Source organism: Oncorhynchus kisutch, linkage group LG19 (genome assembly GCF_002021735.2).
Source record: "Oncorhynchus kisutch isolate 150728-3 linkage group LG19, Okis_V2, whole genome shotgun sequence".
Taxonomy (NCBI): Eukaryota; Metazoa; Chordata; class Actinopteri; order Salmoniformes; family Salmonidae; genus Oncorhynchus; species Oncorhynchus kisutch.
The window spans coordinates 15445019-15471620 of NC_034192.2; the positions used below are offsets into that span (position 1 = coordinate 15445019).

The window sequence follows — 26602 nt, forward strand, 5'->3', positions numbered from 1 at the left end:
GGGTGAATTGAAACAATCTACATTTCTCATCGAGTTCAAAGCACGTGAACTCATCCAACTGGTATTTACGGCTTCACAACTGGTAAATACCACCTTCCCACTTGGTTATGAACGGAGGAGGGTAAGTTAAATGTCCAGCTAGGCCTATTTTAGGTACCCCAGATATAACTAACTATATTTATGACAATTTTCCATAGGATAATTCTTGGTAGATTTCAGTTAGTTGGTTGCCTTTCTAATTAATGCTTGGCTAGAGTGAAATCCAGTACAGTGTCCTCAGAATAAGAATTTTAAAAAATCTACGTTTGCTGCATTTACACACATTTGATCACTTTTTGGCTGTTCAGACTGCAGGAAAAAGAACAGATTCGAATAAATAAAATAAGATTTGAGTCACTTCAAACTGCCAATGTGAACAAGGCATAAGTGGTTACGGTAGGCCTTACTGTCAATCATATCTGGGTACCCGCCCCCGAGTCCCACCCTTTCCCATGGCATTGAGTAGCATGCTGGAGCGGAGTAGCGTAGCCCATAGTTTGTGTGAAAGGTTACTACAGTGTTAGATCACAGACACATATTGTTCATAGTACTCACGCAAACACCCCGGGAGAGACTTGTACAGGAGAAACTCCGGCGAACGAGAGACCAGGGTGTGCTCCGCTGGAAAACCTAGTGGGCGTGCACCCCTCTCTTACCGCAGCCCAGTGTGTGTGTAGGCTACTGCCGCTGCCTCTCCCGCGCTCTTTGAGCTCGCTAATGGGAAATTGTTTCTACCTGCTTCCCAGTTGACAGCTCACAGAGAACCCAAACTTAGCATGGCTCAGGCAGTCACTGGTGGCTCTATGGAGAGGGTGATTCTGGATGATTGAGCGTTTTATCCGCCATCCCTTGGGGAGGAATAATACATTCTGTTGTTGCGGCAGTGAGTGGATCTATTCCCTAGTATGTAACCTGTGGTTTGGGATAGCGCCTCGGGCATCGTAGACGCGCGGTGGAGCGGAATAATCAAGGTTTGGACCGTTATCTGATTGACCATCCTTAGTGCGCCGACATGTCGAACCTGGTCAGGAGCAAGAAGGACAAAGAGATAATTGCAGAGTATGAAAGCCAGGTGAAAGGTATGCTTTTTGTTTGTTTTATTAGTAAGGCGTCACACGCACGCGAACCTGCACACACTGATATGCACGCACACATATACACCCCTCATACACACCCCTCTCTCATAGGTACATTCATATATATATAAACACACACTACACCTGCCTATGTTATGTCTGATTCTACTGCCTCACACATGGCTTGTTTGGAGAATGGATGTGTAGTGGGGATGACACCTCAGTATGAGACGTCAGTATTTCTGGGTTCATCCTGAGTGCTGCAAGGTGCCTGAGGGGGAGAGGAGAGGGGGAGGAGCGGAATCTGCAGAGCCCTTGATCATTCTCAGCCATGTGGAAGTGTGGGTGTTTGACAGTAGTACATTAGTCAGTGGGTATAGAGTGGAGTAGTAGGTGGGTATAGAGTGGAGTAGTAGTGGGTATTTGCCATAGCTGGGAGCTCTGTCTCTCTCTGTCTGTGTTGGTTCTGTTTCACTGTTGGTTTACCTCAGAGGTTGTGACTGCAGCAGGCTCCCCCCGGTGTGTGTGTGTGCGTGACGAACTGTATATAATGAGCACTGCACTCTGCATATGGTGGGAGTGGGACACGGCATAGTTTTCATCGTCTTGTCAACCCCACTGATGTCCTCGGAGAGAGGCTTGATGTGGTTACTGTGACAGTGCTGTAACTATGGAACTGCCCCCCCCCCTCCCCACCATGATGCCCTGTGGAACAGTATGAGATGAGGGGGACACCTGGGGAGTGCACTGACTGACTGTGCAGGTGTTCCACGTGAGACCGATTCTGTTAAATGTCACGTCTTCCGGATGGACGTTGGACACAGACTTGTATCACGGGTGACCTGGCTGACTACTTTGTGTGGTGAGCGTTCTGGCGCCCAGGGCTGCTGAGGCATCACCATCCTACACTGTGTTACACAGAGTGAAAGAGGAGAAGTGCAGTGGCTATAAGACTTGTCCTCTACAAGATCATCCGCAGACTCCATCACCATCGTCTACCACCCCGTGACCAGCTCTCTTCATTCACCCATGAACTGACCTTCACCATCTTCGTAGGATGCAGCTGTCAAGGACTTGGCCTCTATTGATTGACCTGTCGTGATATATTGCTTGTTTGTTTTTTGATTTTTGAAATGCTTTGAGATTCTATGAAAAGCGCTATTGAAATGTAATGTATTATTATTATACTGAGGACTGCACACAGAACAGTAGGACATTCCAACCAAGATGGTAGCCAGGCCACAAAACTGAACATGTCTCTACACCCATCATAATTACATGGGCATGTTGCAAGGGCTGTGTGGGATGAACTCTTCCTCTCTCACTCACAGCACCACAGAGCACATAAAACATTCTCACTTTATCACCTGCAGTGCCTTCATGCCCACGTGATCACTTATCTCAGAAAAGGAAATGGCTTTCACTTTTCACAGGAAAGAGCTCCACATTGTGAAAATGCCTGATGTCCCCTGCAGGTTGATATCAAAGAGAAAGGAGGAAATGGAGACGCTGTTGGAGAGTTTGTACTGAAATGACGTGTGTGTGTGTGTGTGTGTTTATGCATTCTGATCAGGAAAGGTCATGAATACATCCTCAGCTCAGCCACGCACACATTGCTGAAATTCTTATCTCTTTCTCTCCCTCCTACGGTGCTCTTTCTGTCACTGAGAAACTCTGAATGCACAGGCTCTTCCCTGGGCACACACACACTGAATCGACATCGACACAGTGACTTTGAGTGATTAGATTTAATGGAGAGCACCGGAGAGCGTGTGTGTGTGCGCGCCCATCCCCAGTCTGGCAGCTGGCCAAAACACTTGGGGATGCCCTGCATTACAATGACCACTTAAAGATACAGTGCCGCTTTGCTGCTGCTCTCTCCCATTTTAGCGGAGGTACCTGTATGTATCTGAATTGTCGCTATGTGGCTTTGCAGTCTGCCTTCCCTCCCCGGGCTGTGATTGGTCAGGAGCAGCTTATGTTTATGAGGGGGCAGTTCTATTCACGTGATGATGTCACAGTGAGAGTGTTGAGTGTCACGTCATCAGTGAGAGGGTTGATCTGAAGCCCAGGTATACCCAGGTATTCAGACCTCTGCTATGTATTCCACCATGCTAATGTCTGGCTGTCTCTGTGTGCAAAGATATGGGAGATTTTTTAAATGTTTGATAACATCAAGTGATGGCTTGGATCATATAAGCCTGAATGATAATTATGCAAAAGGGGGGGGGGCCCTGTGAAAGTGAGCTCTGCTTTTGCCTGCGTCTGCATGTGTGTACGATTACTGACCCCACATCTACATGCCTGGGAGAGAAGGAGGGAGAGAACGAAGGGGGAGGAGGGAAGAAGCAAATAAGGAGAGAGAGAGCACTCACAACAGTGTGTGGTTGTGAAACTGAAGGAAGAATAATTTGGTGGCCAATGCCAACACTTCTGTGTGTGTGTGTCCCTTTATGATCATCCAGCGGTGTTCTGCCCTTGTGTCCTTGGACCTGGTTGTCATGGAAATGGGCCAGGATGAGATTCCTCTTCCTGTTCAGCTGTGACATCACACACACACCCACCCACTCTCTCCAGGTGTCTAAGCCATGAAAGGTAATCTAGTGTTAGATTGGTGAAATGAATTGTTCCTGGCTTGTGCAGAGTTGTCTTATTCACAATCACACATTCATACCAAAGACACCCTCCACTAATCTTAGACAACAAACAAGAGCAAAATCATTGTGGAAGATTTCTACAATGTCCAACAGAAGTTGTGTATCTCACTCACTCCTCAGGCCCGCTGTCTCACTCCATCCCCTGTGTCTACCCCTCCATTTCTCCCGTCCTTTCTTAATCCCTCTCTCCCGCCCTCCATCTCTCTCTCAGCACGTCTGTCTCTAAGGAGTCATCTTGGACCGCATCCTTTGGCCACAATAACATTAAAGAACACGCACACATTAAACCCACACACCAATCCCACAGTCAGCATGGCAGTGCACACTTCAGTGGTTGTGCTGTTTCAGAGCGAGGGATCTATCTGACACAGGAAGGAGAAGAGAGGACTGGCAGAGAATACACAATGATAACTCTCCCACTCCCCCCCCCCTTCTCCTCTCTCTCTCACACATACACACATTATGTATTTCTCTCTCCTTACCTCTGTCTCTCCCTTTCACACAGTCTCTCTCACACACACACACATGCCCACGCAGACACTCCAATCTCCAGGGGACCCTCTCCACTCCACTACCTGTTGTCTTGGCAACCACACACTGTGTGTGAACCATGTGACGAAGGAGGTGAAGACTGAGCTCAGATCTGCCGCATCGACATTGACACACACACATACATATGCACAGATACGCTTCATAAAGATTCCAATAGAATAATATCATGGCCTTTAGCCTGAAGAATCTGATTTCCAGTCATGCATGCTCTCTCGTGCATGTGTGTGTGTGTGTGTGTTTTTGGACGTGCGTCCCCCACTGTGATAGTGGATATCTAGTGGTCATGTGTTCTAACGCAAAATGGCTGCCATGTGAATCACCCAGGTGGGTGCCTAGCTTCACATTAGTGGGTGATGGAGAGAGGTGTTCCCATCATCTGTAAAGGGCTTTGAGACCTGGTGAAAAACACTATATGAATACAATTCATTAGTATATGGGTCAGTAGTCTGGAAAGGTGTTACGTCTGCATATGTTAGTGAGTGTGTATTACTAGAGGTGTCTGTGTAACTGAATGATTGGGTTTGTCTGTAGAGCTCTGGTTTAGGGTGTGTGCATGTGTAGTGGCTTCCTTTCCTCTTTACCATAGCCTCTGCCCAAGCCTGAAGCGGGGTTGTTTGGTACACATACAGTCCACACTCCAGGTTTCCAAACAGCCAAACATTCAATGACATCCAGGGATATGGTGCAACAAAAATGTTTATTCTTCTTATATCCAACAAAGAAATTATTCTCCAATTAACTTAAAGCATAGATTACTTGATATGGAAAATACATAATATGACCTGTCTGTATGCATGTCTGTATGGTCAAAAAACTATACCGCACCCGCATCTAGCAAGGACCCCCCCAAAGGCCCAACTTCCTGCCTTTATCCTAACACACTTACCACAATACAATGAATGGGCAAGGGGGGGGGGGGGGCAAAAACTATCTCAATCAGGTAAATATAAATCATAAAAGGTACGTACCTAATATTTCATAATGTGCATTATTACTTAATATATTTACACAAATGTCCATGGAGCTCGGTATGTTCAGTCTTTTATACAAATATGTCCAAATCGGCTCTAACATACCGGCCCCTAATTGTTGACTGCACTGAATGCACACAATTACTTAATATTCAAACGTAGAGCCAATACACAAAACATTCTATACCAGATCACTATTACAGTTCATAGCTATATACAGATATACAAGGTGCCATATAGGAACATAGTCCATAGATTTCAGTCTGAGTTGAAGTGTGAAGGTGTTCAACTTCCAAAAATGTATGACTATGACATCAAAGAATGTAAGAGTACGACATCAACGAATCAGAGGTGCACGTGATTCTAAGATTTATTGATAGGTCTCTGTAAGATATTGGTCTTAGTCTTAACCATGACGCTCCGGACAAGACCTTTGGCCCCTGGCAACTCCTCCACCACACGCCCCATTAGCCAAGAGTTCTTTGGGGCGGTGTCATCGACGATGACCACAAGGTCACCAGGACTGAAGTTTCTCTTAGTTTTGTTCCACTTGTTCCGTTCCTGCATAAGTGGAAGATACTCCCTGATCCATCTCTTCCAGAAGAGGTCAGTGATATATTGTACTTGCTTCCATCTCCTTCGTGAGTATAGTTCTCTTCTCTGTAATAGTCCTGGTGGCAGGACTGGCTTTGCTTTCAGATGAAGCAGATGGTTCAGAGCCAGGGGTTCTAAATCATTAGGGTCATTTGTTACAGTAGTGATTGGTCTGTCGTTCATAATCGCCTCAACTTCACACAAGGCTGTCTACAAAGCCTCATCATCCAGTTCTTGCTCTTTAAGGACTGAATAGAGGATCTTTTTCACAGTCGGATCAACCTCTCCCATACACACACCACCCCCCCCCCCCCCCCCACCATGGTGGGCTCCAGAGGGAGGATTGAATGACCATGTCACTCCTTCCTTCTGTGATTCATTTTGAATCTTGTGATCCAGCTCTTTCAGAGCTTCTCCTAGCTCTCTGTGTGTTCCAACAAAGTTGGTGTCATTGCCTGTTCTGATACTTGTTACTGGGCCCCTTCGACAGATGAACCTGCGCAGGGCATTGATGCAGGAATAAGTATCCAGATAACTAGTTACTTCTAGATGGACAGCTCGACTCACAAGGCAAGTAAAGATCACATCATACCGCTTCACATGAACGCGGCCTCGCTTCTCCTCTATGGGGCTGAAGTTTTAATTTTAGTTATTTTTTTATATATATTTTTCACCTTTATTTAACCAGGTAGGCTAGTTGAGAACAAGTTCTCATTTGCAACTGCGACCTGGCCAAGATAAAGCATAGCAGTGTGAGCATACAACAAAGAGTTACACATGGAGTAAACAATTAACAAGTCAATAACACAGTAGAAAACAAAGGGGGGGTCTATATACAATGTGTGCAAAAGGCATGAGGAGGTAGGCAAATAATTACAATTTTGCAGATTAACACTGGAGTGATAAAAGATCAGATGGTCATGTGCAGGTAGAGATATTGGTGTGCAGAAGAGCAGAAAAGTAAATAAATAAAAACAGTATGGGGATGAGGTAGGTGAAAAGGGTGGGCTATTTACCAATAGACTATGTACAGCTGCAGCGATCGGTTAGCTGCTCAGATAGCTGATGTTTGAAGTTGGTGAGGGAGATAAAAGTCTCCAACTTCAGCGATTTTTGCAAATCGTTCCAGTCACAGGCAGCAGAGTACTGGAACGAAAGGCGGCCAAATGAGGTGTTGGCTTTAGGGATGATCAGTGAGATACACCTGCTGGAGCGCGTGCTACGGATGGGTGTTGCCATCGTGACCAGTGACTTGTAGATGACCTGGAGCCAGTGGGTCTGGCGACGAATATGTAGCGAGGGCCAGCCGACTAGAGCATACAAGTCGCAGTGGTGGGTGGTATAAGGTGCTTTAGTGACAAAACGGATGGCACTGTGATAGACTGCATCCAGTTTGCTGAGTAGAGTGTTGGAAGCCATTTTGTAGATGACATCGCCGAAGTCGAGGATCGGTAGGATAGTCAGTTTTACTAGGGTAAGCTTGGCGGCTTGAGTGAAGGAGGCTTTGTTGCGGAATAGAAAGCCGACTCTTGATTTGATTTTCGATTGGAGATGTTTGATATGAGTCTGGAAGGAGAGTTTGCAGTCTAGCCAGACACCTAGGTACTTATAGACGTCCACATATTCTAGGTCGGAACCATCCAGGGTGGTGATGCTAGTCGGGCATGCAGGTGCAGGCAGCGACCGGTTGAAAAGCATGCATTTGGTTTTACTAGCGTTTAAGAGCAGTTGGAGGCTGCTCCCATGGGTGAAAGCAGCCTCCAACTGTGCCCATGCCCACATGGGTGAAAGGCGGCAAATCAGGTGACACCGGATCTTGTGGAAGGTCGGCCATCTTCTGTTCTCCAGCTCTAGCTTGCATCCGCCTGCAGAAGACACAGCTCTTAAGGATCTTCCTTGCTAAGGAGTTGGCACAGGGTATCCAATATCGCTGGCGAAGGCTAGAAAGCATGTGACCTCTCCCAGAGTGGCCAACCTGCTCATGGATGTGGAGTAAGATCAGTCTGGAGATGTAGGAGTCTTTGGGCATAGCAGCTTTGCTTAACTTTCCTCCTACTCTCAGAATGCCAATGTCAACAATTGGATCAAGCTTACAGATTGAGCCGCTTCTCTTGGCACATTGTTTTCCTTTCACAACTAGTGTAATTTCTTGTTTAAAGTGCTGTCGTTGCTCAAATTGAATGATGACCTTTTCTGCTTCATCTAGGTCATCCAGACAGACTTTCTTTTCCAAACGTCAGTTTGAACTTGTCAATTTGTTCCTTCAGTGAGTTTGTCAGACTCTGATTTGATCTTGGATCAGTTTGAGAGAGAATTTTCCTTTTCTGGCTTAATTGTAGAAGACGTCTCCGTTTCAGCATCCAGGCAACTGCTTTCTTCAAGCTGTTCCATGTTGAATAGTACTCAATCAGTTTGCTGGTTGGACTCTTTTCTTCAACACTTGTACTGTTTACGATTACGTCTGTTCTCACCTCTGGATCATCCGGAGGGATGGAGCCAAGCTCCTCGGGGACTTTCGGCCATTGAGTTTCTGGCTTCTCCAGGAATTCTGGTCCTATCTCTTTGAGTTCAGGAAATTTTCAACATGTAATCCTCTTGAGGCATCATTGGCTGGGTTGTGTTTGGAGTTCAAATACCTCCACTGTTTTGCTTTCGATAGGTCACGGATCATAGCAACCCTATTAGCCACAAAGGTATGGAATCTCTTGGTATCATTGCTGATGTATTTTAGCACAGACTGGCTGTCTGTCAAGTTCAATCTGGAGCTCCAACCTTAACATCCTGTCCACTCGCACTGCCAATGTTGCTGCAGCAAGTTCCAGTCTGGGGATCGTCATCTGCTTGAGTGGAGTCACCCTTGATTTCCCCAGTATGAATGCAATGTTGACCTTTTCCATACCGTTTGTGAACCTAAGGTAGCTTGCCATGCCATAACCTTGTTCACTTGCATAACTGAAGTGATGCAGCTGTGTGGTCTTGAGTTGACCAAAGGTCTCAGGCATCATACACCTGTATCGGGAATCTGGAGAGCTGGTCCAGCTCTGAGAGCCATCTCTTCCATGAAATAGAGTGTTCTTCAGGGACTTCGTCCCATCCACACTTTAGCTTGCAGAGCACTTGAAGAATTTGCTTTGCCTTTAATACAAATGGGGCGAGGAAACCTAATGGATCATAAATAGAGCTGGCAGTTGAGAGAATACCTCTTCTTGTAAGGGGTCTGTTCTTGACAGTGACTCAGAAGGTAAACGCATCACTTTCAATGTTCCATCAGATTCCAAGTGCTCTTTCAACAGGCAGCTTTTCTCTGTCCAGGTCCAATTCTTTTATCTGCTTGGCTTTGTGTTCATTGGGGATAGAAGCCAGCAGAGTGCGGCTGTTGCTGACCCACTTGGTCAATTTGAACCCACCCTGAGAGCACACACCCCTGAGGTTTTTTGTGAAAGCTATGGCTAGTTCTTCTGTGGCCACTGACTTGAGGCAGTCATCAACATAGAAGTTGGACTTGACTGTTTGAATCACCTCTTCATCGTACCTCTCACAGTTGTCTTCTTTCGCAGTGCAAAGTTTACACAACTTGGAGAGGATATAGCACCGAAAAGATGTACCATCATTCTGTACTCCTCCAATCTTTTGTTAGTATCACCGTCCGGCCACCATAGGAATCGCAGGAAGTCGAAGTAATCTTCATGGACGCGTACTTGATGAAACATTCCTTCAATGTCTGCCATCATGGCAATGTGCTCTTGCCGAAATCTTAGCAAGACTCCTATAAGTGTGTTTGCCAGGTCAGGGCCTTGAAGGAGTTCACTGTTAAGAGATGTACCTTTATAGGATGATGAACAGTCAAACACCACTCGTATCGTTCCTTTGCGCTTATGGTGAACGCCATGGTGTGGTATGTACCATACCTTGCCTTTCTCTCTGAGGAGCTGTTCTTGTGGTACCTTCTCGGTGTAACCTTTTATCATCTCTTCCATGAAGCCTTTGTACTCTGCAGCGTAACCTTTGTCCTTCTTGAAATTCCTGATAATATTTAGAGCCCACTGCTTTGCCATGTCACTATTGTTTGGCAGGACTACATCTTTGTTGCGAAAGGGCAACAGTAAGTAGTAGTGATGGTCTTTGAGGGTTATGGAGCTTGATACGATCTCCATAAACCTACGATCCTCAGCTGACATCTCACTTTTCTCTTCATACTCGCTCTCAGGGAAGTCATGGTTGTAGTGATTTACAAAAAGAACCCCCAGGTCGGCCAGTGAGATACGATTGGCCATCACCGTAGGATGCCCAGATTCTTCTGCCATGGTACAACTTAAGAGGACCGTTCATCACCCATCCAAAGAGGGTTTTCACTGCATACGGTCCGTTGCCTTGACTATTTATGATTTTCCAGGGTTCCATTGCCTTTGGAGCATTTACGCCTATCAGGAGTTCGACGTCAGCATCAATTTCCTTCAACTGAACCTCTCAGGTATGGCCACCTTTTGAGATCTTTCTGAGTGGGAATATTCTCTCTTGTCACTGGGATCTTATTTTGGGTGTAGTACTTTGGTAATGCAAGAAATGTGTCGCCTTCCACATTGCCAACCTCTAATCCAGATATCTCACAGCTCTTGGTAGGACTCTCCTGCCCCATTGTGTGTAGCAGAATTTCAGTCTCACTGCCTTAAGCTTGCAACTGCCTCATGAGTCTCTCCGTACAAAATGTTGCTGAGCTACCAGAATCGAGAAATGCATAGGTTAACGCAGAGTTGCTTCCATTTGCCATCTTTACTTGAACTGGCACAGTTGCAAGTGCACAATCTGTACCGGCCCTGGTATCTTCACCAGCTTCCAGTGAAACAAGAGCACTGCTGACAGTCTCCTCCCGCTTTACTGCTACACCCCTCGTATCTGCCTTCAGAGATCTAAATCTCTCTCTTCCTTCAATGTGCAGGATAGTGGGGTGCTTTCTTTGACAGCTCTGACAGGTCATCCTTCTTTTACATTCTTTGCTTAAGTGTCCTCTCATCAAACAGCCAAAACAAAGGCCTTTTGATCTCAGAAACTCAACCTTGGCTTCGTGTGGCTGTGCCTTCACCTGTTGGCAGTCGAACAAGAAACGCTCACCAGCGCAAAATACACATGAGATACTGGGAGCATCAGAAGGGTAGGTGCCTGGTTTCTTGACTTTGAATGTTTGTTCTTTTAGGAGATTTTTCAGGGTCACAATCTGCCACTACAGCTACTGCAGTGGCAAAGCTGTTTCCCCTGCTCTTGGACTTGAACTGCTGTCAGCTTCTGTTTTGGTTTAAAACAACTTTTTGTTGGTCAGAGGATCTTGAATATCTCCGTACAACGAATCCTGCAGTATTTTGGCCTATTTTTCCATGAACGTCACAAGGTCACTGAACTGGGTCCTCAGGTGGCTTCTCTCTAAAATATCACATGCAGTAGACCTCAATTTTTCCCTTAGTTTGTAGGGAAGTTTTGACATGATCAACTTTATGTTGGAGGGAAGATTACTGCTTGTGACTGCTTGTCTTATCTTCTATAGCATGCTCAAATGCACGCATAAATGGCCTAAAGATTAGAGGATCCCCGTCAAACATAGGTGTCTCCCTAACAGGGAGTGTGTCCTGTTTGTGCTGTAGTACAAGGAGGTCAGATATTTCATTCCGCCTTTGCATGACAGTAGAGAGGTTATCATGGCTGGTATTATGGCTGATACCCGCAGTGTTGATTCTGTGTTGATTGTTAGACCTTGATGTTGGCTGCTGAAGTGTGTGGTTTATGACTGTTTTCTGAATAGGTTTTGATGGCTTTGTGGTCAGTTGTTGTAAACCCTTTTGTAAATGGGGTCTTTGGAGCTGCTCCTAATGCAGCAAACTCAACAGGTGATGGTTCGGGTTCCTCATAGACCTAGGGTTCCTGGTTCTCAAAATAAGAGTTCATTCCATCTTCTTGGCTTAGAAAATGGGCTGCCACAGCATGGGATTGAGAAGTTGACTCAACACTCTCCAGGACCTTCAGTTTGGCATTATATGCTGCTATGTCCGTTTCCAGTACGATTTTTTCCATCCTAACATTCAGTTGAGCTTTCGGTTGTTCCAGTTGAGCTTTCTCCAGTTCCAATGCATGCTTGTCCTGTAATGATGCTTGGCGAGCTAGTAGAGCTGCTCGTTCTGCCTCAGCTTTTAGGCGTGCAGAGGACACTGAGGAAATGCTGTCGTTTGGTTCAATGAGCGTTTGTGGCTCAACTTCAGCTTTTTTCCATATTTCCACCTCTTTCAGGAAATGTTCATAAGTTCTCATTCTTGGTTGATAATAGTTCATGCTCTCCTGTTCCTCCTCTGTGACCAGCTCTAGCACAGATTCATGAGCATTCTTAAAGTAATTGAGAACAGCATCAAATGCTTTAAGACCCTCATTCAGTTTCAATGTTTCCTCCATCAACAAGAAGGACTTTTATTTAATTGATTTTGCGTGTACACACACCAGGTTTGCTTCTCAGGGCTGCATAGAGTGAATTTAGATGCTCCTCTGCCCTCTCCAGTGGAGTCTTATTTGGGATTTCATCCTACATCATTCACTTTTAGTTCACTCAATTTACAATGACACAGTTGTTGGTTTTTGATTGTTAAACGTAATGCCCCTTTAGACCTCCTTTAATGCTTTAAAACACAATCCTCCATTTCAGCAAATTGACCCATTTTGAATTGAACATGTGCAAGTTCGGCATTTCAGATGCATTTTAAACATTTCATCCCATTATAAGTTTTGTCCCTTTTTAAAGAAGTTTAAACACGCAGTATCTTTAGATCCTTAAGCTGCATTCAGTTGATGCATTGCATTTCCACGTTAGGCCAAATATTAGACATATGATTAGGCTACATTGTGCATAGGATCTCAGTGTGTCCCAAACTTAAACTACGTAATTGTTTTCACAACGCTGTGTTTTGAATTCCATTCCCAAGTTGATCAAAAGTTCCAATTATAAGCACATTTGCGCTTCCATAACATGCATGATCAAACGATCGCATTGAACAGGGCAGCTCATTCATTCGCAGTGGTTACTCACGGCTGGCGAATTCTAGGAGTTCAAGTCCTTCCAAGCGAGCTGTCCTTATGGTACGAATGCAATTACAAATAGAACAATATCCAGCGTATGTCTGAACCGGAGATTTCCTTCAGATATTAATCCTTCAGAGTTTTTTTGACTTGATTGTAGTGGCTTCCTTTCTTCTTTACCATAGCCACTGCCCAAGCCTGAAGCGGGGTTGTTTGGTACACATACAGTCCACACTCAAGGTTTAAAAACAGCCAAACATTCAATGACATCCAGGGATATGGTGCAACAAAAAGGTTTATTCTTCTTATATCCAACAAAGAAATTATTCTCCAATTAACTTAAAGCATAGATTACTTGATATGGAAACTACATAATATGACCTGTCTGTATGTATGTCTGTATGGTCAAAAAACTATACCGCTCCCGCATCTAGCAAGGACCCCCCAAAGGCCCAACTTCCTGCCTTTATCCTAACACACTTACCACAATACAATGAATGGGCAAGGGGGGGGGGGGCAAAAACGATATTTATCTCGATCAGGTAAATATAAATCATAAAGGTACGTACCTAATATTTCATCATGTACATTAATATATTTACACAAATGTCCATGGAGCTCAGTATGTTCAGTCTTTTATACAAATCGGCTCTAACAGCATGTATTTCAAATCAAATAGTATTTGTCACATGCGCCGAATACAACAGTGAAATGCTTACTTACAAGCCCTTAACTAACAATGCGGTTAAGAAAATAGCTAAAAAAGAATAACAAATGATTAAAGAGCAGCAGTAAATAACAATAGCGGGGATAAATACAGGGGGTACCGGTGTCAAAGTAATTGAGGTAATATGTACATGTAGGTAGAGTTAAAGTGACTATGCATAGATAATAACAGAGAGTAGCAGCAGTGTTCCGGGGGGGGGGGGGGGCAATGGAAATACTCTGGGTAGTCATTTGATTAGGAGTCTTATGTCTTGGGGGTAGAAGCTATTTAGGAGCCTCTTGGACCTAGACTTGGTGCTCTGGTACCGCTTGCCATGCGGTAGCAGGGAGAACAGTTTATGACTAGGGTGGCTGAAGTCAATTTTTAGGGCCTTCCTCTGACACCGCCTGGTATAGAGGTCCGGAATGGCAGAAGCTTTGCCCCAGTGATGTACTGGGCCGTACGCCCTAACCTCAGTAGCGCCTTGCGGTCAGAGGACGAGCAGTTGCCATACCAGGCAGTGATGCAACCCGTCAGGGTGCTCTCGATAGTGCAGCTGTAAAACCTTGAGGATCTGAGGACCCATGCCAAATCTTTTCAGTCTCCTGAGGGGGAATAGGCTTTGTCGTGCCCTCTTCACAACTGTCTTGGTGTGCTTGGACAATGTTAGTTTGTTGGTGATGTGGAAACCAAGAAACTTGAAGCTCTCAACCTGCTCCGATGCATCCCCGTCGATGAGAATGGGGGCATGCTCGGTCCTCCTTTTCCTGTAGTCCACAATCCTCTCCTTTGTCTTGATCACGTTGAGGGAGAGCTTGTTGTCCTTGCAACACACAGTCAGCTCTCTGACCACCTCCCTGTAGGCTGTCTCAATGTTGTCGGTGATCAGGACTACCACTGTTGTCATCAGCAAACTTATTGATGGTGTTGGAGTCGTGCCTGGCCATGCAGTCAGGAGTGAAAAGGGAGTACAGGAGGGGACTGAGCACGCACCCCTGAGGCCCCCGTGTTGAGGATCAGCATGGCGAATGTGTTGTTACCTACCCTTACCACCTGGGAGCGGCCCGTCAGGATGTCCAGGATCCAGTTGCAGAGGGAGGTGTTTAGGGCAGTATGGTGTTGAACGCTGAGCTGTAGTCAGTGAATAGCATTCTCACATAGGTGTTCCTTTTGTCCAGGTGTGAAAGGGCAGTGTGGAGTGCAACAGAGATTGCATCATCTGTGGATCTGTTGGTGCGATATGCAAATTGGAGTGGGTCTAGGGTTTGATGTGAGCCATGACCAGCCTTTCAAAGCTACAGACGTGAGTGCTACAGGTCGGTAGTCATTTAGGCAGGCTATCTCAGTGTTCTTGGGCACTAAGAACGCTAAGGTAACCTGTGTCCATATCAATGCAGGGACGTGTGTAAACATGTCTTGATTGGTTTACAGTATGTCTCTCTATAATCGTATGCGTGTATACACTCAATCAGAGATGCACTGTGTGTGTGTAGATGTGCGAGCCCAGCTGGTGGAACAGCAGCGGTGTTTGGAACAGCAGACAGAGATGAGGGTGCAGCTGCTGCAGGACCTGCAGGACTTCTTCAGGAAGAAGGCTGAGATCGAGACCGAGTACTCCAGGAACCTGGAGAAACTAGCTGAGAGGTTCATGGCCAAGACACGCAGCACCAAGGACCACCAGCAGTACAAGTAAGAAGACGTGTGTGTGCATAGCTCATACTGTATGGGTTTACGCATAAACAGTGGCTTAATGCATGTGTTGATTTGAGTACAACCTCTGCTATCTTTCTCTCTCCTACAGAAAGGACCAGAACTTGCTGTCTCCAGTTAACTGCTGGTACCTGCTGCTGAACCAGGTAATGGAAGTGTTTGTTTGAATGTGTGAAGGCACATATTGCTGACATGTTGGTTCTCTTCATTAAATAGTTGCCTGTGTTTAGGCAATGTAAACACTTGATCTCTCTCTCTCTTCAGGTGAGGAGGGAGAGTAAGGACCACGCCACCCTCAGTGACCTCTACCTGAACAACGTCATCACTCGTCTCACGCACATCAGCGACGACTCCGCCCGCCTGCTTAAAAGAGTGAGCCAATCACAGCCTCTTCTCATGCACGTGTCACAGATGACTTTCCCAAGGGAATAGAGGGTTTTATAGCTGTAATGACAAGTCTGTTAGTATGAGAGGGAGCAAGAAGAGGACTAGAAGAGTTAACGTTTGAGGGAAAGGTAAAGGCTCATATTTCCCCGTGTATTTTCCCAGAAGCCTCTTGGTTTGAGGGGGAGCTATAAAAGGAGCCACAGATTTAACCTGATGGGCTTTAATCAAAAGTACAGAATCGGCCCACATTTTCCTCTGTGTATTTGAGTGTTTTCCCCTGTGTATGTTCAGAGAAGCCTGCCTTCCGAGTACTGTAGAACACGTTACACACACACACCCACACAAACCCCTTCCGAGTTCAACTCATCATGTTCATTATTAATCTCTCTGTGGCTCCTGTTTTATTAATGAGAGCTAAAGTGCTGAGAAACCTGATAGCTAGTAGCTACATACAGTACGCCTAGACATATAAGCTTCGTAACTGTGTTATAACTGCTTATGAAGCTTTGGTTTTAGAAGTGGGGGGACAATGTTTTGTGTATATTTTTTTACAATTGGATAAACACCCCACTCTAACCGACCACTCGGATGCGTCCGCATGGTCCTAAAGCACATCGTTGCCTCGTTTTGTATATCATTCCAATGATAAAACTGGGGGGGGGGGGGACAAAAATGCAATTTCAGAATGTGGGAGGGACATGTCCCCAACCCCAGTGAAAGTTGCGCCCCTGTATGAAGCTCTAAAACACAGATGACACTTGTCAGTCACTGTGAGTGTGCCCAGGATGACACCGGCTGGTGACCATGACACCGCTGAGTTTCTGACAGCCTGGTGTCCATGGTGACAGGCTCAGCTGGTCCGCCTCACAGTAAGAAGGCTAGTGGAATGGGATTAATCCATTCTGGGATTTCAGAGTCATTTGGCTTAATGCAGTATTAATGCTCTACAGAATGCTATAACTCAAACTCCCAAACTGGAAGGAGCTGTTTAATACATGAGGACTCTCTCTCTCTCTCACACACACACACAGGAGCTACAGCCCAGCTCCTGTCACCATATGTTTTATTTATGGACGTATTTATGTATTTATTTATCTGATTATGAAACATTTCTCATTTGCAGTGATGACCTGTGTGTGTGTTTCTAAACTCTACAGAGTTCTCCTCCCTTCTCCACTGGGTTGATGAAATATCTCTTCCTTCGTTCCCCCTCTCTCATCTACCCTCTCCTCCTCCCCCCACTCTCAGAGCAAAGAGATCACCTTTCAGCTGCAGGAGGACTTGATGAAGCTCCTTAATGAACTCTACACCGTAAGTGACATCCTCTATAACTGCCACACGCAGTCTCCATTAAACATTTAACTTCAGGGCTTTTTTTTTACTGTCACTTTTCCTGTGCTTAAGCAAGACATCAAAAATGGCCACACTTCATTTTAAACATTGTGACATGAACTTTTGAGGAATGAGTCGCTTCTGTGATTTCAGCAAAATGCTGCAAAGGAAAGTTGCTGATTGGAGCGTTTAGTTAAGTGAAAGCTTGGCAGCCTTAAAAGCTGCTGGTGTAAATAAAGAAACACATGAGCTAACAAGAACTTAGAGAGGGGACAGATCTGTTCCTAACCTCGCAGGGGAAGGGAGGCGTACAACATTTATCAGGTGCATTTCTATAGGTGATTGTGCTATGAGCAGTAAGGTCACGTTCAGGAGGCACGAAACAGGAGAGAACCCTTTCAAAACAGAGGAGGTACTACCTGAACTTGTCCAACGAGGGGCATTCTTTCTGCCTTCCATGTCAAAATGTTTCCGACCATTAGTGCCTTCTGAACACGGCCCAGATGATTTGCCTGGGCAGACTTGTTGACAGATTGATGCATTGTGGGCTGTGGTTGCTAGGTGATGAAGACATACCACATGTACCATGGGGAGACGCTGAATGCGGAGAACAAACTGAGGGATGCCGAGCGTCAGGTGGGGGTTGGCAAAGTGGGGCCTGGTGGGGGAGTGGAGCCGTTATTCGGCATGCGTATAGAGGAACGCCACCAGAGACGCAACGCCGCCCGAAAGATGGAGAAGATGAGGGAGAAGGTACAGAGGCCCATGACGGACACACACTCCTTTCCTGCATTAATTTAGATTTTTTTATGAGTCTCTAAAAAGTCTCAAACTGTTATTTTCTCCCCACCTTCTCTCTTGCTCTGTCTGCTCTTGCTACAGAGGAAAGCTAAGTACTCTGAGAACAAGCTGAAGTCTCTGAAGGCCAGGAACGAGTACCTGCTGACGATGGAGGCCACCAACTCCTCTGTGTTCAAATACTACATCCACGACCTGCCCGATATCATAGATGTGAGCACACACACAAACAAGACGATTTCGCATTTACCAAAGCAGTGTTGGCAAAAAGTGTTAGAGAAAGAAAGACACATTACCATCTCATCTCCCTCCCTCCCTCAGTGTTGTGACCTGGGGTACCACTCCAGTCTGAGTCGTGCATTGAAGACCTACCTGTCTGCAGAGCTGAGTCTGGAGGCCTCCAGGCGGACAGGGTTGGAAGTACTGGAGGGGGCCGTAGAGGGCCTGGATCCTGCCCGAGACAGACAGCGCCTGCTGGGCCTCTACCCTACCGCCTTCTGCCCCCCGCCACGCTTCAGCTTCCAGCCCCACATGGGGGACCCGGTGAGTGCGCAAAAGTGCAAAAACACACAAGCACACATATACATACACTCACACAGACATACGCACACCCAGTGACACACAAACCCCCCAGGTAAGCACCCAGTCATGCTGTGTGCTGTTCCTGTTTCCTGTCAGGTGACCCAGATAGCCGCCCAGCCACAGGTGCAGGCAGAGCTCACATCTAGGCTGCAGCAGCTCCAGTCACGCCTCTCCACCCTGAAGATCGAGAACGAGGAGGTGAGACACACACACACACACAGTCATATGTACTTCAGTTTCCCAGTGTGCTTTGCTGTAGTTTGGTTGATTCTCAGACTACATGCTGTGGGAAGGAGAGGAAGGTTGGGTTGATTTTGTAACAGATGTAGACCTATAGCCCTGAAGCTATAGCTTTTTGGGGTTATGTATAGTGTGTTTTTGGAGTGTGGATTAATGTTGAGCAGATTGTATATGGATTGTTGTGGAATGGGAGGGCAGCTGTTGTCTCACCCTGAAGGGCACAGAAGTGTTGGAGACTGGAGTAATGAGCTGCATCTGCAGGTTTCAGCACACACACACACACACACACACACACACACACCGTAATTACCATACACAAATAAACACCACCTGCACCATACAGATTTAAGATGTGAGTAAACACTCGCTCAAACCTCATATCCACAAATACATGAACAGACAATCTGTGAGTGATTACTTTGGTCTAACTTATTTCCCCTACACCCAGGTGAAGAAGACATGGGGGGCCACTCTCACCACCCTTCAGGACATGACAGTGCTGGATGACTATGACGTTTCCCAGAGTTTCACGCACAGCCCCTCTTCAGAGTCAGTCAAGTCCAGCGTGTCGGACGGCTACTTAAACAAACCCAGCCTCGCCAAGCGCCGTGCCAACCAACAGGAGACTGAGCTCTTCTACTTTACGGTGACACACACACACAGGCTAGATGATATAGACAGTTAGGTAGATGTACAGTTAATGAAAGCTGCATGTTCTTCTGTCTGTGGTCCACAGAAGTTCCGTGAGTATCTGGAGGGCAGTAATCTGATCTCCAAACTACAGGCCAAACACGACCTACTGAAGAAAGCCATGGCCGAGGGTAAGAGACACTCTCTTGCTTTCTCATTCTTTCTCGCTGTCGACCCTCTTTGTCTCTGTTAGCCTGGTCCACCATCTTGAACGCTGCGCTCTTGTTTTGTTTCACTTGAATCCATGTTTCGTGAAACAGAATGTAAGCTCGCAATATCAGGATGGTTGAACGAGGCTCTCTCTCACGGCCTCTTTTACGGCTTAGAAATATGCCTTGTGTGCTAATGCCTTCCCAGTCTGACAATTAAACTCCTCTCTCTCTGTCTGCCTGTCTTTCACGTCTCTCCAGGGTATATAGCAGACACGCTGACTACCAGGTACAGCTCATCATTGACTGAAGCACTGTTTCTATCTTTTAGATTGTCTCACGTCTTGTCTTTGAGCTCTGCAAAACAAAACTGAGTCCCTCTTGTTTCTCTCCTTCTAGCCGTGGACGAAAGAACTCCCATAGCAAACACCAGGTAATGTTTCCACTCTTCCTCCTGCTGGTTGTGTGGTTGGCCTCTACTGGTTGCTTAATTGCCTGGATGTGTTTTTTAGGATTCGACTAAAGCCATTCCTCTGCTGGTAGAGAGCTGCATCCGTTACATCAACCTCCATGGTGAGTCCGACTGTTGAAAATAACATGGTGGATCCTCCACTTAGCCTATTTAGGGGCTAGAGGCAAAATCCATACCGCTTACACCTATCAAGCCCTTTCAAGTTCCTCTGATGTGTACTGACTAGACTCTCATAACCGCCTCCCATCTCTGTCAGGTCTTCAGCACCAGGGCATATTCCGTGTGTCAGGGTCACAGGTGGAGGTCAATGACATCAAGAACTCATTTGAGAGAGGTGAGAGGTCATTGTGAGGTCATCATACTTGTGCTTCCAGGTCAGCAGAGAGGAAACTGACCATGTCCGTCTCTCTGTTGTCAAGGTAATGACCCCCTGATTGACGAGGAGAATAACCATGACATCAACTCGGTGGCCGGTGTACTGAAGCTCTACTTCCGGGGGCTGGAGAACCCCCTCTTTCCCAAGGAAAGGTTCAACGACCTAATTTCCTGTGTCCGTGAGTAGCATTTCCTTTCTCTATGCTGTGGGGAGGTGGCGAGACAGGAGGACAGGGGTCACTGTTTTAACAAGGGGGGGGGATGTAAAAAAAAATTGTGTATGCAATTAGTGTGTGTGTTTTGAAAAAAATTAACAGCTTTGAAGGTTTTGTGATTTACAGTGACATTTGAACAGCTCTAACATGCAATGTGTTGCAAAAACGACCTCATCAGCAGTCGATACGGCCCATCAAAACTTATTTAAAATGCAACAGATTCCAATTGCTTTGCATGCTTCACTTAAATGCAACTGTTTGTTTTAGGTCTCCATAAATGATCAGCGGCTGTTCATTGACAAAAAGAGCAGTTTTGAAATGCAGTAATAAAAAGTCTGAGTAATACATTCCATTTTGGCACTGTCAAAATGGGTCCCTCTCTCTCTCTCTCTCTCTCTCTCTCTCTCTTCCTCCCACACACAATCTCCCAGTCCCATTTCTTTGTCCTCAACTCAGTTTCTTTCTGTCTTTCTGAAACACACACAGAGCTAGCCGCCTCTCTGTGGGCTGCTTATATTTCAGGATGTGTCAGGATTACACCTCATGAGTTCCTGGGAATATTACTGACAGCTGGTGTGTGTGTGTGTGTGTGCTCCCACAGGTATAGAGAGCCTGTATGACAGAGCTCAGTGTATTCGTAAGATTCTACTGGGTGTTCCACGGGTGACTCTGGTCGTGATGAGATACCTGTTTGCTTTCCTGAACCAGTGAGTGTCTGTACGCTAACACAGAACCACACATTAACCACGTCTGGGTTAATATAGAACCCCCAGAACCAGTAATGAGTTAGTCTAGAACCAAGCAGAACTAGGTCTGGACTAGTCTAGAACCAAGCAGAACCAGGTCTGGACTAGTCTAGAACCAAGCAGAACCAGGTCTGGACTAGTCAAGAACACACAGAACCAGGTCTGGACTAGTCTATAACATAGAAACACACCGAACCAGGTCTGGTCTAGTATAGAACCACACAGAACCAGTACTGGACTAGTGTTGAACACACAGAACCAGTACTGGGTTAGTTGAGAACACAAGAGAACCAGTACCGGGTTAGTCTAGAACATACAGGTCTGCAATAGTCTAGATCACACACACAACACGGTCTGTCCGTATTTGGCTGAACACGATGTCTCATCTCTGCAGCTCCAAATAGAGATGGAGGAGGAAGTGTGAACGGGGGGAGAGGGAGAAGTGTGAGGTGCTGGTGTGATCTACCACAGCAGAGAATGTTAGATTGCAGAATGTTAGATTACAGTATTCGGTACGAGTATGATGGACATTCAGTTTACTTCTATTTGTATCCTGTAGTGTTTTACTTCCTGCTTTTATTGCTGGCTCAGTAGCCCACGTGTTTTATTTAACATTGTTATCAGGAAGTATTCCAAAAGCATGGAAATCTACATATGTGCTGACACTCCATAAGAGTGGGGATACAAATGATCTTGACAACTGTCACCCCATTTCAATACTACCTTATTTAGAAAAGATTCTTGAATCCTTGGTTAATGTACAACTTTGTTCCGTTTTATCTGATAATTGCATTTTTAATATAAACCAATCAGGGTTTAGGCCTGGGTGTAGTACTACCACAGCAATCATGCTAGTTGTTAATGATATTGTCAATGCCTTGGATGCTAAAAAAAGAGCTGTGCTGCCTTGTTTATTGACCTGTCAAAGGCGTTCGACGCGCGACGCGGTTGATCCTTCTGTTTTGCTGAAGAAGTTATAAAAAAATAAATAATAATAGGCCTGGGATATACAGCCAGTTTTATGGTTTCAGAATTATCTTAGCGACAGAACTCAGGCCATCTTGACAGATTGGTTTGAATCTGAATTTCTTGAGAATCAAAAAGGTGTTCCTCTGGGTTCGATTTTGGGTCCAATATTGTTCACCTATATTAATGACATAGGAAACACTGTTAATACTTGGTTTTGTATTCCCGTGCCACCTCGGTGCAGCAGGCCATTCGTGAACTTCAGCATGACTTTGTTTCAATTCAGAAATTGGTGTTAAAATACAAGTAAAACCAAGCTCCTGCTGTTCTCTAGGTCACTAAATGTTGATCCTGAGGACCTGCATAATTGCGCTACAAATGGAGCCCAAATTGAGCTTGTTTCTCAATATAAAGTACATGGGTGTCTGGACTGATGACAAGTTGTCCTTCGTAACGCATATTGAAAATCTGACTAAGATTTTATATCGAAATAAATCATGCCTCAGTATTGAAAATGGGAGAAAGATTGTTCAAACAACGCTTCTCCCTGTATTGGATTTTGGTGATATTGTTTACATGCACGTGGCAGCCTCTATTTTGAGACCTTTGGACGCAGTCTACCATGCCGCAATACATTTTATCACAGGGGACAATTTTAGGACTCATTGTAGTCTGTATAAAAATGTGGGATGGAAGAGAGTAAGAAGAGAGCTGCATTCTCTTATTGATTTCCAAAGCAATCTGACAGACACTCCCTTCATATGTAACTTCATGAAGTTAAGAATCATAAATGACCAAATCCCTTCTCAGGAATGGATAACAATAGGTCTCAACGGATTTGGGAAAATCTGCGTTTTTGTTTTTTTGCCTCTAATCTGTGGAACAGTCTGTCGAGTTCACTGCAGTTACATGTGCTGGTGCCACTCAGGCAGTTTACATTAATGATTGAGGACCTCTATGTAGTTTAATGTGATTGTTTTTATTCAATACATTTATTTTGTTATTGTGTGCTGAATTATATTGTTTTATACACAATGTATATGTATACAGGGCTCTGTTGTAAAATAGATTTTGAATCTCAATGTGACTTAAATAAAGTTTTAAAGAACAAATAAGGGGGAAAAAATAAAGTGATGTGTTTAAGTACTAACATTTGCCCTGTGCCCCCTGCACAGCTTATCCCAGTACAGCGATGAGAACATGATGGATGCTGGGAACCTGGCCATCGTCTTCGGCCCCACCCTGCTGCCCACGCCCGACGCCCTGGACCAGGTGGCCTGCCAGGCGCATGTTAATGAGGTCATCAAGACGGTCATCCTGCACCACGACATCTTCCCCGACCCCCCGGAGCTGCCTGGGCCAGTCTATGAGAAGTGCATGACTGGAGACCAGTACTGGTGAGACAGATGGACTATACTGTATACTCAAGCCTTGCAACCATCTGTGCTTTTTATCATTCTGTTCATCCATTTTGTGAAATATCAAGAGGGCCCGGTTCTACCAAGTTTGTCTAGTATTGCTGACTGCTGCAGTTATGGTACTTACACTGCCTTTTTCTTCCTTCTCCTCCCCCACACCCAAACTATTTCTCTCGCTCTCTCCCTCTCCCTTTCTAGCGAGAGTCCGTTCAGCGAGCCGGGTGGGGAGGCAGAGCCCGACGGCGGCACAGAGACTCAGACCAGTGAGGAGGGTATGCTTTGACCTCTACACAATCACCCAGTGGGCTTCTCTCTCTCATCCACCAATGGATAGAGAGCTGTCTCCATGGCAACAGCTAGCATAGAGACCCCCCTCTCTCCCGTTGTAGGGGGGAAGGGGTGCAGTGGGGTGATGGTTAGCTAAGACTCTTATGCTCGGATTTCTCTTTCGCGTCCACCTCGTTCCTCATTGGCTGAGCTCGGGCAAGGTCGAGCTGGGGAGATGAGTTATTGACAGGTCCCGATCATACGATCTGGCTCTTATCGCTCCTTTCTCTCTGTCCTTCTGCCTCCCGCCCTCTCTCTCTGTTTGTCTTTCTTCCTCCCCATCTTTCTTTCTCTCTCCGTTTCTCTCGGTCTCTCAGAGGGGGAAGCAGTAGAAGCGGTGGCCAGGTTTGACTATACAGGCCGGTCAGGGCGGGAGCTCTCCTTTAAGAAGGGAGTGACCCTGCAGCTGTTCCAGCGTGCGTCACATGACTGGTGGGAGGGGCGACTCAATGGCACCCATGGCCTGGTGCCTCACCAGTACATAACACTGAAGGACAGGCAAGTACACGGCTACAGCATAGCTAGCACATAGCATACACGCTAAGTAACACAACCATGCCAAGAGAAGATGTCTGTAAAATATGCCTACAGCGGCATCCCGTTGTGGACTGTATTCAAATTAACTGTAGAATGAGGAATTGAAGTATCAAAGGAACTGCCCATTTTTTAAATTATTTAAACTTGTTTTGGGGGATTTATGGATTGACGACCTAAGTTAATTAAATTGCAGTGAACAATTACTGGACACTGGTATTGATTGACTGATTTGATCATTTGTTTGATTAGTTACAGTGCCCTGATTGGTTGGGTAACAGGTTCTGTTTAAAACTGATTTGGTTAGGGAGCAGGTTCTGTTTAGTGCTGATTATTTGATAAGAGGTGCTGTGTGGTGTTTCAGGCCTGACTCTGCATCGACAGTGGACAGCGACAGTGGAAGCACTAGCAATGACGACAAGAAAGCCAGAAGTGAGCTGAACTCTCCTACTGACAGACAGCCAGAAACATACAACAGGTCAGTAGCTAGTTCGCCTGAGAGGAGGCCAAATGACAGAGGAGGAACTTCTTGATGCAATTAAAGCATTTAATTCTGGGAAAACAAACTTTTTTTTGATATACTCAGAGGACCATTATTAGCATGTTTTAACCACTCCTATATAAATGGTAGATTATCGGGCACTCAACAAGGTCTGATTTCATTATTACTGAAACAGGATCCAAGTAGTATATATAAAGATGCAGTCCATTTTTTACGTTTTTTAATCGGAGGGATCTTACACTTCAATGTTGTGATGCAAAAATTCTAGCTAAATGCTTAGATCATCGAATTAAAAAGGTTTTGTCAGTTATTATTAATCCTAATCAGACAGGTTGTTTTACATGGACAATATTTTGTAGATAATAAGACAAGTACTAGAAACAATAGAACACGATGAAATATCTGCAAAACCAGATTTGGTTTTCATAGCTGACTTTGAAAAGGCTTTTGATAAAGTACGACTGGAGTTTATATATAAATGCCTGGAATATTTCAATTTTGGAGAATCTCTTATAAAATGGGTTAAAGTTATGTATAGTAACCCTAGGTGTAAAAAAAGTAAATAATTGCTACATCTCAGAAAGTGTTAAACTGTCAAGAGGAGTAAAACAAGGTTGTCCGCTCTCAGCATATCTATTTATTATTGCCATCGAAATGTTAGCGGTAAAAATTAGATCCAACAATAATATTAAGGGTTTAGAAATCCATGGCTTAAGAACAAGTGTCATTATATGCTGATGATTCATATTTTCTTTTAAATCCACAATTAGAATCCCTCTACAGCCTCAGAGGATCAAGATACTTTTTCTAACCTCTGGATTAAAACCAAATTATGATAAGTAAATATTGCGTATTGGATCACCAAAAAAATGCTACTTTTACATTCCTGGGTAGTTTACCAATAAAATGGTCTGATGGGGATGTGGACATACTCAGTATACATATCCCAAAATAAATAAATGATCTGAATACAATACATTTTTGCTGAAAGTTAGCAAAAATACAGTGGAAAAATCACCCTGATTAACTCTTTGGTCATATCCTAGCTTACCTATTTGATTATGGTTTTGCCTACACCAAACGACCTGCTTTTTAAATGATAAACTCTGAAACGGCCCTTTTTCAGGACCTTGTCTTTCAAAGATACTTCGTAAAAATCCAAATGACTTCACAGATCTTCATTGTGAAGGGTTTAAACACTGTTTCATGTGCTTGTTCAATGAACCATAAACAATTAATGAACATGCACCCGTGGAATGGTCGTTAGGACACTAACAGCTCACAGACGGTAGGCAATTAAGGTCACAGTTATGAAAACTTAGGACACTAAAGAGGCCTTTCTACTGACTCTGAAAAACACAATGAAGATCTGTGAAGTTACTTGGATTTTTATGAATTACGAGTTTTATATATATATATATATATATGGGATACAATCTTCCCAGCTATGCAGATTTTGCTGTGAGGAGGCAGTCATTTTATTATTTATTTTGGTACTGTCCATATGTAGCTCG

At 45.0% G+C, this 26602-nt stretch overlaps 1 protein-coding gene across 2 annotated transcripts in view; it reads left to right on the forward strand.

Moving 5' to 3' along the window:
- The first annotated feature begins 472 nt into the window (after positions 1-472).
- LOC109864351 (SLIT-ROBO Rho GTPase-activating protein 1) overlaps positions 473-26602 on the forward strand; it is a 31010-nt gene continuing 4880 nt past the window's right edge. For both annotated transcript variants that reach the window (XM_020452082.2, XM_031797297.1), the window contains exons 1-21: positions 473-1118; positions 15139-15334; positions 15447-15501; positions 15620-15727; positions 16991-17053; positions 17636-17827; positions 17957-18085; positions 18194-18415; positions 18551-18652; positions 19143-19340; positions 19431-19515; positions 19795-19822; positions 19933-19966; positions 20046-20106; positions 20262-20339; positions 20425-20559; positions 21197-21302; positions 23483-23704; positions 23924-23997; positions 24370-24550; positions 24951-25064. In XM_020452082.2, coding sequence (XP_020307671.1) covers positions 1052-1118; positions 15139-15334; positions 15447-15501; positions 15620-15727; positions 16991-17053; positions 17636-17827; positions 17957-18085; positions 18194-18415; positions 18551-18652; positions 19143-19340; positions 19431-19515; positions 19795-19822; positions 19933-19966; positions 20046-20106; positions 20262-20339; positions 20425-20559; positions 21197-21302; positions 23483-23704; positions 23924-23997; positions 24370-24550; positions 24951-25064 — 2450 coding nt within the window. In that variant the 5' untranslated portion in view covers positions 473-1051. The remainder of the gene's footprint in view (positions 1119-15138; positions 15335-15446; positions 15502-15619; positions 15728-16990; positions 17054-17635; positions 17828-17956; positions 18086-18193; positions 18416-18550; positions 18653-19142; positions 19341-19430; positions 19516-19794; positions 19823-19932; positions 19967-20045; positions 20107-20261; positions 20340-20424; positions 20560-21196; positions 21303-23482; positions 23705-23923; positions 23998-24369; positions 24551-24950; positions 25065-26602) is intronic.